The following is a 16738-nucleotide window of genomic DNA, read 5'->3' as shown; positions in this document are numbered from 1 at the left end:
GGTATGAGCCAAACAGCCCGTTCAGAGCTGAACCAATTTCTTCTTCCTTCCATGTTCATACATATTTGTATTAATGGCCCCTATAATGACATATTTTTTCCCCTTGACTTGCTTCAGATTTCTCTGGAAATCAATTGAAACCCCCTAGACTGTTTTTTGCTTCAGGTTTTTTGTTTTTTTCCTTCAGGTTTTGATATTTAACCATTCCTTCCTGATTCTGCCTAATTTTGGTTTTCCCTGCCTGATTCCTTGGTGACTCAGACTGTAAGGAGTCTGCCTGCAGTGCAGGAGACCCGGGTTCAGTCCCTGCGCTGGGAAGAGCCCCTGGAAATGGTTACCCACTCCAGTATTCTTGCCTGGAGAATTCCATGGACACAGAAGCCTAGTGGGCTACAGTCCATGGGAAAGAGTTGTACACAACGGAACTACTGACACACTTGCTGATTCTGCACAAAGGTAGAATGTTTGGCAAATGGGCAGGACTTCACATAGATTCTTCCTGAATTCAGCTTATTGTACCATTCCATTGGCATTTAAAAAATATATATATATCCAGACCCAATCACTAAATGTATTTACTGTTCCTGCTGGCTGCAACCTTTATATATGGCCCTTTAGTTCCTTCTTGAAATTGCTGATGAAACACTTGGGTATAAAAGAGTAAAAAGGAGATCATTAGAAAGCTATAAATTCTAACTGTAACATTTTGACTTCCTGTTAACTTTAAGTTTAATTGAACATTCAGTTCTAAGTTTTTATTGAGGCTTGACCTAAGAAGTAGCCCAGCGCAAAAGGCCTCTGCATTTTCCATAAAATTGTATTAGGTAATTCAATATCTCATTTGTAAAAATCCCAGGGGAAGTTTCTCTGGAGCTCAGGGACAGAAAAAAAGTCTCTACCAATGATGGCTGAGCTGGTATAAGTCTCCTTCTGTTTTGATTTCTAAGACACTAAGAGAAAAAAATATTACTTGCTCTGTTGCTGTATCTTTTAAAAATTTATACTTATTGATTTTTTCCCTAACATGCCATGTTAATAATTCTTCATTAACACATTTTACTTTTTATCAGATCAGTTCAGTTCAGTTCAGTCGCTCAATCGTGTCCGACTCTTTGCAACCCCATGAATCGCAGCACGCCAGGCCTACCTGTCCATCACCAATTCCTGGAGTTCACTCAGACTCACGTCCATAGAGTCAGTGACGCCATCCAGCCATCTCATCCTCTGTCGTCCCCTTCTCCTCCTGCCCCCAATCCCTCCCAGCATCAGAGTCTTTTCCAATGAGTCAACTCTTCGCATGAGGTGGCCAAAGTACTGGAGTTTCAGCTTCAGCATCATTCCTTCCAAAGAAATCCCAGGGCTGATCTCCTTCAGAATGGACTGGTTGGATCTCCTTGCAGTCCAAGGGACTCTCAAGAGTCTTCTCCAACACCACAGTTCAAAAGCATCAATTCTTTGGCACTCAGCCTTCTTCACAGTCCAACTCTCACATCTATACATGACCACAGGAAAAACCATAGCCTTGACTAGACAGACCTTTGTTGGCAAAGTAATGTCTCTGCTTTTGAATATGCTATCTAGGTTGGTCATAACTTTCCTTCCAAGGAGTAAGCGTCTTTTAATTTCATGGCTGCAGTCACCATCTGCAGTGATTTTGGAGCCCAAAAAAAGAAAGTCTGACACGGTTTCCACTGTTTCCCCATCTATTTCCCATGAAGTGATGGGACCGGATGCTATGATCTTCGTTTTCTGAATGTTGAGCTTTAAGCCAACTTTTTCACTCTCCACTTTCACTTTCATCAAGAGGCTTTTTAGTTCCTCTTCACTTTCTGCCATAAGGGTGGTGTCATCTGCATATCTGAGGTTATTGATATTTCTCCCAGCAATCTTGATTCCAGCTTGTGTTTCTTCCAGTCCAGCGTTTCTCATGATGTACTCTGCATATAAGTTAAATAAGCAGGGTGACAATATACAGCCTTGATGTACTCCTTTTCCTATTTGGAACCAGTCTGTTGTTCCTTGTCCAGTTCTAACTGTTGCTTCCTGACCTGCATACAGGTTTCTCAAGAGGCAGGTCAGGTGGTCTGGTATTCCCATCTCTTTCAGAATTTTCCACAGTTTCTTGTGATCCACACAGTCAAAGGCTTTAGCATAGTCAATAAAGCAGAAATAGATGCTTTTCTGGAACTCTCTTGCTTTTTCCATGATCCAGTGGATGTTGGCAATTTGATCTCTGGTTCCTCTGCCTTTTCTAAAACCAGCTTGAACATCAGGAATTTCATGGTTCACGTATTGCTGAAGCCTGGCTTGGAGAATTTTGAGCATTACTTTACTAGTATGTGAGATGAGTGCCATTGTGCGGTAGTTTGAGCATTCTTTGGCATTGCCTTTCTTTGGGATTGGAATGTAAACTGCCCTTTTCCAGTCCTGTGGCCACTGCTGAGTTTTCCAAATTTGCTGGCATATTGAGTGCAGCACTTTCACAGCAGCATCTTTCAGGATTTGAAATAGCTCAACTGGAATTCCATCACCTCCACTAGCTTTGTTTGTAGTGATGCTTTCTAAGGCCCACTTGACGTCACATTCCAGGATGTCTGGCTTTAGGTCAGTGATCACACCATCATGAATATCTGGGTCGTGAAGATCTTTTTTGTACAGTTCTTCTGTGTATTCTTGCCACCTCTTCTTAATATCTTCTGCTTCTGTTAGGTCCATACCATTTCTGTCCTTTATGAAGCCCATCTTTGCATGAAATGTCCCCTTGGTATCTCTAATTTTCTTGAAGAGATCGCTAGCCTTTCCAGTTCTGTTGTTTTCCCCTATTTCTTTGCATTGATTGCTGAGGAAGGCTTTCTTATCTCTTCTTGCTATTCTTTGGAACTCTGCATTCAGATGCTTATATCTTTCCTTTTCTCCTTTGCTTTTTGCTTCTCTTCTTTTCACAGCTATTTGTAAGGCCTCCCTAGACAGCCATTTTGCTTTTTTGCATTTCTTTTCCATGGGGATGGTCTTGATCCCTGTCTCCTGTACAATGTCACGAACTGAGCTCATTCCATAGTTCATCAGGCACTCTATCTATCAGATCTAGGCCCTTAAATCTATTTCCCACTTCCACTGTATAATCATAAGGGATTTAATTTAGGTCATACCTGAATGGTCTAGTGGTTTCCCTACTTTCTTCAATTTCAGTCTGAATTTGGCAATAAGGAGTTCATGATCTGAGGCACAGTCAGCTCCTGGTCTTGTTTTTGTTGACTGTATAGAGCTTCTCCATCTTAGGCTGCAAAGAATATAATCAATCTGATTTCGGTGTTGACCATCTGGTGATGTCCATGTGTAGAGTCTTCTCTTGAGTTGTTGGAAGAGGGTGTTTGCTATGACCAGTGCATTTTCTTGGCAAAACTCTATTAGTCTTTGCCCTGCTTCATTCTGTATTCCAAGGCCAAATTTGCCTGTTACCTCAGGTGTTTCTTGACTTCCTACTTTTGCATTCCAGTCCCCTATAATGAAAAGAACATCTTTTTTGGGTGCTAGTTCTAAAAGGTCTTGTAGGTCTTCATAGAACCGTTCAACTTCAGCTTCTTCAGTGTTACTGGTTGGGGCATTTATGGATTTGGATTACTGATATCATGATAAAAAAAAATAGTTGTTCAATCATGTCCAACTCTTGCAATCCCTTGGACTGTAGCCTCCTCTGTCTATGGAATTCTCTAGGTAAGAACAGTGGAGTGGGTATCCAGATCAAACCCAGGTCTCCTGCACTTCAGGAGGATCCTTTACTATCTGAGCCACCACAGAAGCCCAGATAATCATGATATATCCTTCCTAAATGCAGGTAGAGCATAAATACAAACATACATAATTAAGACATCTTTTCAGGTGTCTTTTCAGATGTTTAAAAGTTCCATGCAACAATTTCCTTACTTTTTAAGTAGGGCAGTAGGAAATCTTCTCAAGAAGACTTGTACTGAAGTATTAAGGTTTGCTTCATCTCTTCAAATCACTCTTACAAAATTTGTTCTCAGTTTAGGATGGTATGTTCTGAAAATATTCCATATTAATTTTCCCAAATGGTACTTTATTTTAAAGTGTAAACTTGATCATTTGCTAACATTTTCTCTTTTGTGGTCCTTCCATTACAGAACAATTTTTTTTTCCATTAAATACTGCTATCTGCCTGGAATTATTTATATTGAGAAGACTTGTGGATTCAGTGTTAGCAGCCCAGGGTTATTGCATTGGATTAACTACTTTGGCTGACAATTGGAAACCCACTGGGTCATGAAATCTCTCACTTACAGAACGAAAACTACCTTTCGATGAATACCTGATAAATACTAGGTGCTGTTAAAATGTATATAACTTACCTTTAGGTACTTTAAAATAGGTAGTTTATAATGCATAGTTTGATTTTATAGATATGCAATATTTTACATTACAAATTGAGAAGCCTAAATCAGTCTAGGTGGTCAGCAAACATTACATCAGAGAGGTACTCCAGAGGCTGGTCGCACTACAAAAGCTTTTGTTATACCCATCTTAAGGATGTTTTGTTTATTAGCAACAGTTTGTCAGAAATGGATTCTTACTGGCAAAATTAGTGACTTACGAATTAGCATGTTAAATAGAACTTAATCAACAAAATTAAAGGTTTTAAATATAAGTGGAATACTAAAGATTCTGGAGATATTTCCCACCTTTGCATGACCAGGTTGCAAAAATCTTAAGGAGGCTCACAGCTTGCACCAAAGGATTAGTGGCATAAGTTTGATCACTAAAGCTTCTTATTTCCAACTGCCAGTTTAATAGAATTTCTGGTTCTCTGATGCTGACTATAACAAAAATCTTGGCTCTGGAATGTTGTTTCATCTGCCTCAAATAAACTCTTTTTTCAAGGTTTCAAGGTTTCAGGGTTTGGAACATCTGACTGGACCAAACTAGGATGTTATCAAACTTAACAGAAGAGGTTGTATGAGTCTATTAATGCCTTTTTGCTAATAAATGTTTGCTAAAATATGCTTTTATGGACAGCAGACTTTGCTTTAAAAGTTACATAACTAGCATTAGCAATATCATAGGGGGACTGCTAACTCTCTTCAAGTTTCTTCACTAACCACACTTACACACTTAATTTGTGTGTGACCAAATTATCACAGGATAGTTCTCAACAGACATTTTGCCTCATTTTAATTTTCATTCGACCTCTTAAAATTAGTCCCTGCTCGCCTTATTCAGATTAGGAAATTCAGTTTAGGGGTTATTAATCCATTAACTAAATCCTTTTCTACTGACTGGAAGAGGTCAATCTTCATCCCAGTTCCCAAGAAGGGTAGTACTTGAATGTTCTAACCATTGGACAATTGGACTCACCTCCCATGCTAGTAAGGTCGTGCTTAAAATCTTGTGTGCTAGGTTTCAGCATTACATGAACCAAGAACTTCCAGATGCCCAAGCTGGGTTTCGAAAAGGCAGAAGAACCAGAGATCAAATTGCCAACATTTGTTGGATTATAGAAAAACCAAGGGAATTCCAGAAAAACATCTACCTTGTTTCATTGACTATGCTGAAGCCTTTGACTGTGGATCATAACAAACTGCAGAAAGCTCTTAAAGAGATGGGAATACCAGACCATCTTACCTGTCTCCTGAGAAACCTGTATGTGAGTTAAGAAGCAACAGTTAGAACTCTGTATGGAACAACTGACTGGCTCAGGACTGAGAAAGGAGCACGGCAGGCCTGCCTGCTGTCATCCTGTTTATTTAACCTACACACTGAGCTTCCCTGGTGGCTCAGGATGCAATATGGGATACCTGGGTTCAATCCCTGGGTCGGGAATATCCCCTGGAGAAGGGAATGGCAATCTACTCCACCATTCTTGACTGGAGAATTCCATGAACATAGGAGCCTGGCGGGCTACAGACCATGGGGTTGTAAAGAGTTGGACACGACTGAGCGACTAACACACACTGAGCACGTCATGAGAAATGCTAGCCTGGATGAGTCACAAGCTGGAATCAAAATAGGCAGGAGAAACATCAACAACCTTAGATATGCAGATCATAGTACTCTAATGGCATAAAGCGAAGAGAAACTAAAGAGTCTCTTGATGAGGGTGAAGGAGGAGAGTGAAAGAGTTGGCTTAAAACTAAATATTAAAAAAACTAAGATCATGGCATCTGGCCCCATTACTTCATGGCAAACAGAAGGGGAAAAGGTGGAAGTAGTGACAGATTTCCTATCTGGGGCTCTAAAATCACTGCAGATGGTGACTGCAGCCATGAAATGAGAAGACGACCGCTTCTCAGCAGGAAAGCTACGACAAACTTAGTGTGCTCTGTATAGTCAAGGCTATGGTCTTCCCAGTAGTAATGTAAGGTTGTGAGAGCTGGACTGTAAAGAAGGCAGAGTGCCATAGAATTGATGGTTGCAAACTAGGAAGGCTCATGAGGGTTCCTTGGACAGCAAGGATATCAAACCTGTCAATCTTAAGGGAAATCAACCCTGAATATTCATTGGAAGGACTGATGCTGAAGCTGAAGCTCCAGTATTTTGGTTACCTGATGCAAACAGCCAACTCACTGGAAAAGTCCCTGATGCTGGGAAAGATTGAAAGCAGAAGAAGAGGATGTCAGAGAATGAGATGGCTGGATGGCATCACTGACGCAATGGACATGAACCTGGGCAAACTCTGGGAGATGGTGAGGGCCAGGGAGGCCTGGCATGGTGCAGTCCATGGGGTCGCAAAGAGTTGGACATGATTGGGTGACTGAACAACAACAACAACAATCTATCAAATCCATGGATATTGAGAGGTAGAGTCTGATGTGTCTGATTCCATTGCACCCGCAATCTGCCAGATAAAGTCCCAGATCATTGCAAGGAATAGTGGAGTGATTATTAAATGCCAACAGCTCTGTTCCCTACAAACTTATGGGTTAAACAAAGGTTCTTTTGCCCTTTTGACAGATAGCTTAAATAAAGTCAACCAAATATTGATTTAATATAAATTTTCTGTAGCTTTACATAAATACACTTACTACGAATATATTTTTGGTTCTTTTAAAAATATATATACTCTTCCTTTGATCTACCCAATACATTCAGAGAAATCATAAATTCACACAGTGAGGCACAGATTACTTTGTGACATAATTGCATGACCTAGATTTAGAGTCCTCCCCTAGAAAACTTAACTATGAAATTATCAGTTGAAACATGCTTTGAAAAAGTCCTAGTTATCTAAAGGTCAATAAAAAGCTCATTTTAAAGCATTGTTGCATAGAAAAAAGTAAATGAAATGGTAATTTTAGAATTGGAATGCTGAAGGGAAATAAAATATTCATGGATTGGTGATTTTGATGTACATGAGAGATCTGCAGAGTTGAATAATTTGGGGTTCTATAAAACTAGTAGTCATGCCAAAAAAAATGCAAGATATAAATACAGAAGAATTTATTCCATGGCTATAAACAAAATATCACGTTTCAAATGCATTTATTTTGGATATTATGTCCTTAGCAGAAATCACTATGACCACAAAGAACACAAATCTAATTTATTTGTTTAAACCTTAAGTTCTTAGAAGACAGATCCAAGGTGAAAAGAAAAGTAAGCTTTGATATGTTTCTATTCATACTTTTGAAATTTTTGCTTTTGGGTTATTATTTTTGATTTAAGTAGAAGGGAAGAATTATGCATTTCACATGAAGCCATTTCATTAACAACTCATTATTACATGTAAAGGTAATGGCATCCAAAGAATATGAGATATGAAAAAAATATATGTTCATACTTTTCACTTCATGTGAAAACTAAGATAAATATAATGAATAGATAATCCCCCACTTTTTTTTTTTTTCAGGAAAGGGGCTAATATATTTTTATTTTACTGTAGCTGTTTACTTGGCTTAAAGAATTACCTGTGCATTAGCCTTTTCCATGTATGTTGTTATTATACATATTAAAGGCATCCTTTTTCTATAATTAAAATGAAAAATAAATAGGGTAAAAGTTCTAGCTTTATTTTTTAAATGTGTATATTTGCCTACAGTAACTTTGAATAACTCAATGGACATGAATTTGAGCAAATTCTGAGATTAAAGATGAATTTGAGGAAATTCATTCATATCTCTGATGAAGGATAGGAGAGTCTGGTATGCTGCAGTCCATGGAGTTGCAAAGAGTCAGACACAACTCAGTGACTGAACAACAACAAACTTTGAATAAAAGTAACTTGAAATTATGTTCTTTTAAGTATTAATTCAATTAGAGTATTATGTGGGGAAAATTCTACTAGCTGGAATAATATCTTGGGATGATTTTCCCAGGAGGTCCTCTTTATTATCCCTGAATAAGACAAAATGAGAAATCAAAGCTATAAAATTATCTCTTTTGTAGGTTTGATATCCATCAATGCTTAGGAAGTTGTTTGGACACAATATAAAGATTTGCTCTAGGATTTCAATACTGATTCAATAACAGCGTTGGGGGGAGGGGAAGATGTACTCAGAGTGAAAAACCTCTGATTATGTTATGAACATACCACTCCATTCACTGATAGCAGCTGGTCTCCTCTCTTGAGGCCTCCGTGTCTTTCAGCCACCCCTCCAGGAATGATGCGAGAGATATAAATGGGAGAATTTTGCTCCTTTCCTCCCATCACGTTAAAACCAAGGCCTTCATCTGTCTTTGGCAGTTCGACTACCCGAGGGTGGGAATGGCCTTCACTAGCTGCAAAAGCTGCAACTGTAGCCTGAAAGAAAAGATGATCATTTGGTGATAAAACGAGGGAAATAAGGCTATTCACACGATTTGCAGTGCGTAGACCAGGCAACTCCTCCTATTTTATAGCATTCTCCTGTGAAAGAAAGAATACAAAAGGGAGGGGGCTTTCTTCATTTAGATGTCCTTTATAATTCCTTTCTTTGGCAAAGCTCAGCCCAACTATTTCCACCTTTCTACATCTTACCCATTATGACAAAGTTTTCCCTTTTTCATAAAAATCTTTCCCAGAGACCTTGGTTAGATGCAATTCCTCCTGTCCTTGGATTCCAAATAGCTTTGGTGCATATAATACCTACATACAGTACATAAACTATAATTATTGCATATATTATATACATGCTGATCACCAGCACCTTAAGGGCTGAGATTGTGGCTTCCACTTTTTTGTATTACACAGTCTAACTTGGTGCTAGTGCATGCATGAAGTAGCTTCAATTGTGTCTGACTCTGTGACCCTATGGTCACACATGGGGTCACACATGGGGTTCTCTAGGCAAGAATACTGGAGTGGATTGCCATGCCCTTTTCCAGAGGATCTTCCTGATCCAGGGATCGAACCTGCATCTCTTATGTCTCCTGAATTGGTGGCCGGTTCCTTTACCACTAGCAACACCTGATAAATGTTCATAAATATTTACTCAATACACCAAGGAGCACTTATATATATATATATATACACACACACACATACATATATATACATATACATGTATCCTGGTGAATAGATCTAGAATTTTGCTATTGCAAAACCACTGGCTTAGCAAATTTAGTACTTTTTTCCTAAATTGAAAATGCCTAAAAGAAAAAAAGCTAAAACAAAATAATAGATTCAAACAGATTATAATTATTTCACATCAGTATTCCATATTATTATGAGAGGTCCTCTTATCTGGCACAGGTTTTTTCCCCCTATATTTAAAATTAATATTGCAACTACTTTAGCAATGTAGTTAAAATGAGAAGTCCATGGTTTTATACCTAGATGTACAAAATATAATTTAACATGGACATAAGTTTATTTTAAAACTCATATATATTAGTTTTAAAAAATAAGTTAAAGAAACAACTTACCATTAGTTTTCACCCCCTCCCTTCCATGGAAATAAAGTAAGAATATTGCCTGCTTCTTATTTTCCACCTCCAGTAACCTGCCTTAACCACAGCTGGTTAGATGTCTATTATAAAGCGATTTACTCAACACTGTGAAAATACTGATTCCCAACATCTGTACATTCTTTTTCACACACAGCGTTAACACATCAACTTAGCATTATGCTACTGTCTGCATTTAGTGAAAGATAGTGAATGAAATGGAAATAATGGCTTGTTTTTAGCTACATGCATTTGCTCATGCAAACCCTGTTGTCATGCATAGGTTTTAATGGCTGACATGGATGCAATGCAGACAGCCCAGAAACAACCAGAAAATATTGTGCTATTGCAACATTATGCTGCTATCCTGCTGTTCTACATGAATAAGAAATGAGAATGGTAAAATACTACATAATTCACTTTCCCCTTAATTAAACCATGTAGGGATCATTTTTCTGTGTGTGTTTCACTTCAGTACAAGCAAAGCATGATGTAATGATAATAATACCCTTTTTGTGCCTGGGTTAAAAAAAAAAAAAAAACACGAAAAAAATAGTCACAAGTCTACAGTGTTCAGTTACAGAATGAAAACTTAAAAGTCAGGAAAGAAACCAAGTAAGAGGTGATGTAACACAAAAGAATTAAATGGAAAATTCTGATTATTCCCAACAGTTATTTCGTATGTATTATTAGAAAGAGAAAAGCTTTTAAAAAGCAAATGTATATCTACTATAACATTTCTGCACTTATAAAATAAGAACTGCAGTAGTAATTTTAGGTTAAAACTGTTATTTCCTATGGTCTATTTTCATATAATCTCACGATCCTACTGCTGTAACATTTTCATTCGTAGGGTCTCTGCAATCTCTGGATTGGAGTTTTTCAAGAGCAAATGTAGTCTCTACCACAATAGCCGACAAGCCTTCCCTTTAGGTCAATATCATATTCGTTCAGCTGCTCTGCTGAGTAGTACATGGAAAAATCCTGCATCAGTGGGTATCGGGTGAGTTCTTGCCATGTCTAGCTTGAGTCAAACCTTTGGACTTGTGCAAATAAATTTCCATGCATTGAATAGTGAACAGGTTCTTTTGGATCAGAAGAAGGTGTCAAAAAACCAAGAAGTATTTCATACGATGAACCAGTAGATTTGCTTGTGCCAAATGAACATTTAGTGAGTTTAATGAAATCATTCTCCTTTCTTAAGCTACAGAAGCAGCAGAAACGTTCAATTTTTCCATTAGGATTTTTACCTGGGAAGTAGTACTGGTTCTAGACTCTGGGCTGCCACTGATGTCTAAATTCTCTTACAGTGTACACACGAGAATACCTGAAACACACACGCGCACAATCAATTACTAGATCACTGGGGTTAAGTATATTTTTAAAGTTACTCAAGTCTTACCTTTGCTGTGGCCCTGGCACGGAATTCGGGACAGCCATTAACAGTTATCGTTTCATGCATATATTGATACACCTAAAATGTTCACATAAAAAAAGAATGTGTAAGAACATTAAGAATATCAATTCTTTCATTGCAGATAGGACAATAAATTTTCATTGTTAAGACAGAAGTTCCCTATCACAAAGTGAAACAGGTCTGGATCGATTATCCTGATGATTTGATCTAAAAATCCCTCCTATTTTTTTGGATGGGTTGGAGGAGGTTGCTGTAGAAAAGATAAGGCAATCATTTTTATTCAGAAGTTTTAAATTTGGCATTCCTTGTTTATCAAGTAATAAAACTTCTATATCTGGTTTTATAAAAAACCCTTTGGTAAAAATGTTTACCATTATTTACAGTTCTAGCTCTCAAATATGTAATAAAAATGATGTATATAGTTATTTCCTGAATCTAGGTGATACTTTAAAAACAGTTTTCAAAATTAATATTCCACAACACTGAGATTACAATATCTTTTCTTTGAACACTGGAAGGTATGCATGTTGGAATGTGTTACTGATACACAGTCATAATTTGTAACTACAAAGATTCAAGAGCAAAGACAAGTAAAGTAAGAGATTCTCGGAACTGGTATACAGAACAACATATCCACTACAGGTTCATGTTAACACTTAGGTGAAACGGAAAGAATGGAGGGTAAAATCTGAGTCTAGAATGATGTTACAGTAAGCATACAGGTTTTGCTGACTAGTGGACCTGTGTTTGAGCCTTTTAATATAATTTGGGAACTATGAGGTCTTGGTTGAACCACTTTACCACTTTGATTCTTTTTGTCCATCTGAAAAATGAGTAAATAATAATTATTTTGTATGGATCCTTTTACTGAAATAACACTCTCAGAATGCCAACCCCAACAGGTTACTTCTTAGACAGAACATATTATTACTAAGTATGATTCTAGACACAACTATATGAGATGGCTGGATGGCATCACTGACTCGATGGACGTGAGTCTGAGTGAACTCCGGGAGTTGGTGATGGACAGGGAGGCCTGGTGTGCTGCAATTCATGGGGTCGCAAAGAGTCGGACACGACTGAGCGACTGAACTGAACTGAACTGAGACACAACTATAGAGACTGTTGAAACATAACAGAAATATTGTTTTTCCTCTAAACTACCAAGGATGGGGTTAGGAAATCAGTTGCTAAAATATATTGCTTAATTTTAAATAAACTGAAGTGTAGAAGATAACTTTTAAAGGACAGTTTGAAGAAGATGTTTTGAAAAATAACATGATTAAATATGCTTGATTATATGCTCATTTTGAAGATTTAAATAATAAATCTTCCCAGAGTGGGAACTGATCATGCATGCTACATCAAGCCTCTCATTTAAGTTGCTAAAGTAAGAGTCCTGTCTTTCTCATACTCCCAGCTTAGGTCTGTTCCTGGATTCAGTGTCCTCAAAGTGGCACCTCCCTCTTCCCATGGTGGTTCAGATAGTAAAGAATCTGCCTGCGAAGCAGGAGACCCGAGTTTGATCCCTGAGTCAGGAAGATCCCCTGGAGAAGGAAATGGCAACCCACTCCAGTATTATTGCCTGGCAAATCCCATGGACAGAGGAGCCTGGCAGGCTACAGTCCATGGAGTTGCAAAGAGTTGGATATGACTGAGCGACTAAGCACAGCACAGCAAACCACAAAGGTAAAAGTCCATTTGGTATTATACTGGAGTATATTTCAGGAGTGACCCATAAACTATACCAATAAAAGATAAAATAGGAAAATTTAAATTGAAGATTTCTTTTCTTTTCTATTAATCATACGTTATATGCTTAAGTTAAAAGTTATTAAGGTCAATTCAAAAGTTGATTAATTCAACAACCATTCATTGAGTGTCTGGGACTAATTTCCCAACATTTTTTTATTGGCTCCTTTCTCAAATAGATTTGGTTGAATTCCCCACTAATGCTGATTCATCTTCCCCAGGTAGCATATTTAAGGAGAAGAAAGATAAAACAGTCTGGACTAGAAGGGCAGGAGGACTACTCAGAATCTACCTTTTATCTTGTACTTCCACTAAATAACCATGGTATCCAATTTCTGTAGAAAATCTAAACAGGGAGGAGTACAGTTTTCTGAAGAACATTTTGTGGAACTGGGACCTGTTAATGCAAATTCTTCAGATTATCAAAATAGCTGCTATACATGTTTCCATGCTACTTCCTAGACAGTACATCATTTTGTTTTTTAGAAATAGCCCTTCCACAAATGCCACTTATTTGCTCTTACAGCCTATTTAAGAGGAAGATTTTCTCTAGCCTGTTTCACTTGTTAAAACTCTCTCACATTTGACCCCTTTGCTCCATCCTGACTTACTATCTGTTGCTCAAAGCACTGCATTAATGTCAACTGGGTCTTTCCACCAACAAAGCACTATGGACTTTAGTTATCATCATCAACCAGACCATGCTGCTTCGGTGCTCCTGGCTGCCTGTTGCCCTTACAGTAAAGGTTGCAAAGTCAAATGCTTACAAAAGTCCGGCTAGCAAAACAATGCAGAACCCAGTCTGTTCTCTTAGTCTTGTTTTCGTACTTCCTTTCCTCCTCTCTGAGCATTAACCAAACATATCACACCCTCTGAGTTGTTCAGGCCTTTGCACATGCTGTGTGTTCTGTTTGGAATGCCCTTCCATCAGGAAGACTCTCATCTAAGTTTAACACAATCAACAGATTCAATGCAATTCTTATCAAAATTCCAAAGACATTTTTCATAAAAATAGAACATAATCCTAAAATTTATATGGAACCACAAAAGACCTTGAATAGACAAAGCAATCTTGAAAAAGGAGAACAAAGCTGGAGGCATCATCCACCTTGGTTTCCAACTATATTACAAAGCTGTAGTGACCAAAACTGTATGGTGTTGACATAAAAACAGACATAGATCAATGTGACAGAATGGAGAGCCCAGAAATAAACCTGTAGTGTATGGTCAATTAATTTATGATAATGGAAATAAGAATACACAATAGGGAAAGGACAGTCTTACAAATAAACACTGTTGAGAAAACTGGACAGCCACATGCAAAAGGATGAAACTAAACAATTATCTTAGACCATACGCACAAATTTATTCAAAATAGATTAAACACTTGAATATTAGACCTCAAACTGTAAAACTCATAGAAGAAAACATAGGTGGTAAGCTTCTTGATAGTGATCTCAGAGATAATTTTTTGGATCTGACTCTAAAAGCAAAGGTAACAGAAGCAAAAATAAACAAATGCTGCTACTGCTGCTGCTGCTGCTGCTGCTAAGTCACTTCAGTCGTGTCCGACTCTGTGTGACCCCATAGACGGTAGCCCAATAGGCTCCCCCGTCCCTAGGATTCTCCAGGCAAGAACACTGGAGTCGGTTGCTATTTCCTTCTCCAATGCATGAAAGTGAAAAGTGAAAGTGAAGTTGCTCAGACGTGTCCAACTTTTTGTGACCCCATGGACTGCAGCCTACCAGGCTCCTCCATCCATGGGATTTTCCAGGCAAGAGTACTGGAGTGGGGTGCCATCGCCTTCTCCGATGAACAAATGAGACTACATCAAATTAAAAAGCTTCTGCACAGCAAGGGAAGCCATCAACAAAATGAAAAAGCAACTTACTGAAAGGGAGAAAATATTTGCAAATCACATATCTGATAAGAGGATAATATTCAAAATATATGAACTCATACAACTCAACAGCAAAAACAAAACAATCTAATTTAAAAAATGGACAGGGTATCTGAATAGACATTTTTCCAGAGAAGACGTACAGATGGCCAACAGGCACATGAAAAGAAGCTCAACGTCACTAACACATCACTAATCATCAGGGGATGCAAATCAAAACCATAATGAGATATCATCTCACATCTGTTAGAATGGCTATTACCAAAAAGAGAAGAAAGCAAGAGTTGGAGAGGATGTGGAGAAAAGAAAACCCCCATGCACTGTTGATGCAATTGTAAATTAGTGTAAAGTGAAAGTGAAGTCGCTCAGTTGTGTCTGACTCTTTGTGACCCCACGGACTGTAGCCTACCAGGTTCCTCTATCCATGGGATTTTCCAGGCAAGAGTACTGGGGTGGGTTGCCATTGCCTTCGCCAGAGGATCTTCCCGACCCAGGGATCGAACCTGGGTCTCTCGCACTGTAGGCAGACGCTTTACTGCCTGAGCCACCAGGGAAGTCCCATTAGTGTAACCACTATGGAAAATATTGTGGAATTTCCTCAAAAAATTAAAAATAGAACTATATTATGATCCAGTAATTGCACTTCTGGGTATTTACCCAAAGAAAATGAAAACACTGACTCAAAAAGATATATGCACACACCATGTTCAATGCAGCATTATTTAGGAGAGCCAAGGCTTGGCATGCTGTGACTCATGGGGTCGCAGAGTCGGACACGACTGAGCGACTGAACTGAACTGAACTGAAGGTCTAGAAACAAACTAAGTAGACATCGATGGATAAACAGGCAATGGAATACCAGTCAGCCAAAGAATAAAATCTTGCAATTTGTAATAAAGTATATGGATCCTGAAGGCATTATGCTAACTAAAATAAGTCAGACAGAGAAAGATAAATACCATATGATCTCACTTATATGTGGCATGTAAAAAAAAAAAAAAAAAAAAAAAAACAAGCAAACAAATAGAACCAAGCTCATATATACAGAAAACAGATTGGTAGTTGCCAGAGAGGGGGGTTGGGGTGGGCAACAAGGTACAAACGTCAGTTATAAAACCAGTCATGGGAATACAGTGGACAGCGAGGTCACTGCAGGTAACAGTACTGTGTATACATGCGTGCTTAGTCATGTCTGACTCACTGTGACGCCATGGAGCTATGTATTGTACATTTGAAAGTTGCTAACAGAGTAGATCATAAAAGTCCTCCTCACAAGGAAAAGAAGAAAAAAATTTGTAACTATTCACAGTTATGGATGCTAACGACTTACTGTGGTGATTATTTCACAGTATAGACAAATATTGAATTGCTATGTTGTACATTTGAAACTAATATATGTCCATTATATTTCAATAAAAAATAAAAGGAGGAAAATTGAAGCACAAAAGCAAAAAATAATTTTCTAAGAGTCTGAGATACATACAAATTAAGAATAATTATCCTTAACACCCCAGTTTGAATTGTGAATTTAAAAACGGGCTCTATAAGAAAAGTAGTGTGTATAGATAACTGCATGGACTCTGGAGGAAACAAACCCTAAGCCTTGATCAGTTACTTGATTTCTCTGGGCTCAATTTTTAATTTGAAAAATGTGCTTAAAGCAGCAACTAACTTGTAGTTCTTCTGTTGTGAAGATTCAGTGAGATAAGAGCTGTCCATGGGATATAGTAAACGCATAAGAAATTAATTACTATTATTACTATTTAATGTTTCCCAATGTATTTGACCCTGGG

The 16738-nt window shown here is 38.1% G+C and overlaps 1 protein-coding gene across 2 annotated transcripts in view; it reads right to left on the bottom strand.

Annotated features, from left to right (window-relative positions):
• Positions 1 to 16738, bottom strand: part of LIN7A (lin-7 homolog A, crumbs cell polarity complex component) — a 316647-nt gene that overhangs the window by 207312 nt on the left and 92597 nt on the right. For both annotated transcript variants that reach the window (XM_025284407.2, XM_006075150.4), the window contains exons 3-4: positions 11279 to 11350; positions 8543 to 8752 (exon numbers count right to left, since the gene is read on the bottom strand). In XM_025284407.2, coding sequence (XP_025140192.1) covers positions 8543 to 8752; positions 11279 to 11350 — 282 coding nt within the window. The remainder of the gene's footprint in view (positions 1 to 8542; positions 8753 to 11278; positions 11351 to 16738) is intronic.

Source organism: Bubalus bubalis, chromosome 4, assembly GCF_019923935.1.
Source record: "Bubalus bubalis isolate 160015118507 breed Murrah chromosome 4, NDDB_SH_1, whole genome shotgun sequence".
Classification (NCBI taxonomy): domain Eukaryota; kingdom Metazoa; phylum Chordata; class Mammalia; order Artiodactyla; family Bovidae; genus Bubalus; species Bubalus bubalis.
The sequence above is the reverse complement of the archived record's forward strand: the minus strand, read 5'-3'. Positions and strand labels throughout refer to the sequence as shown.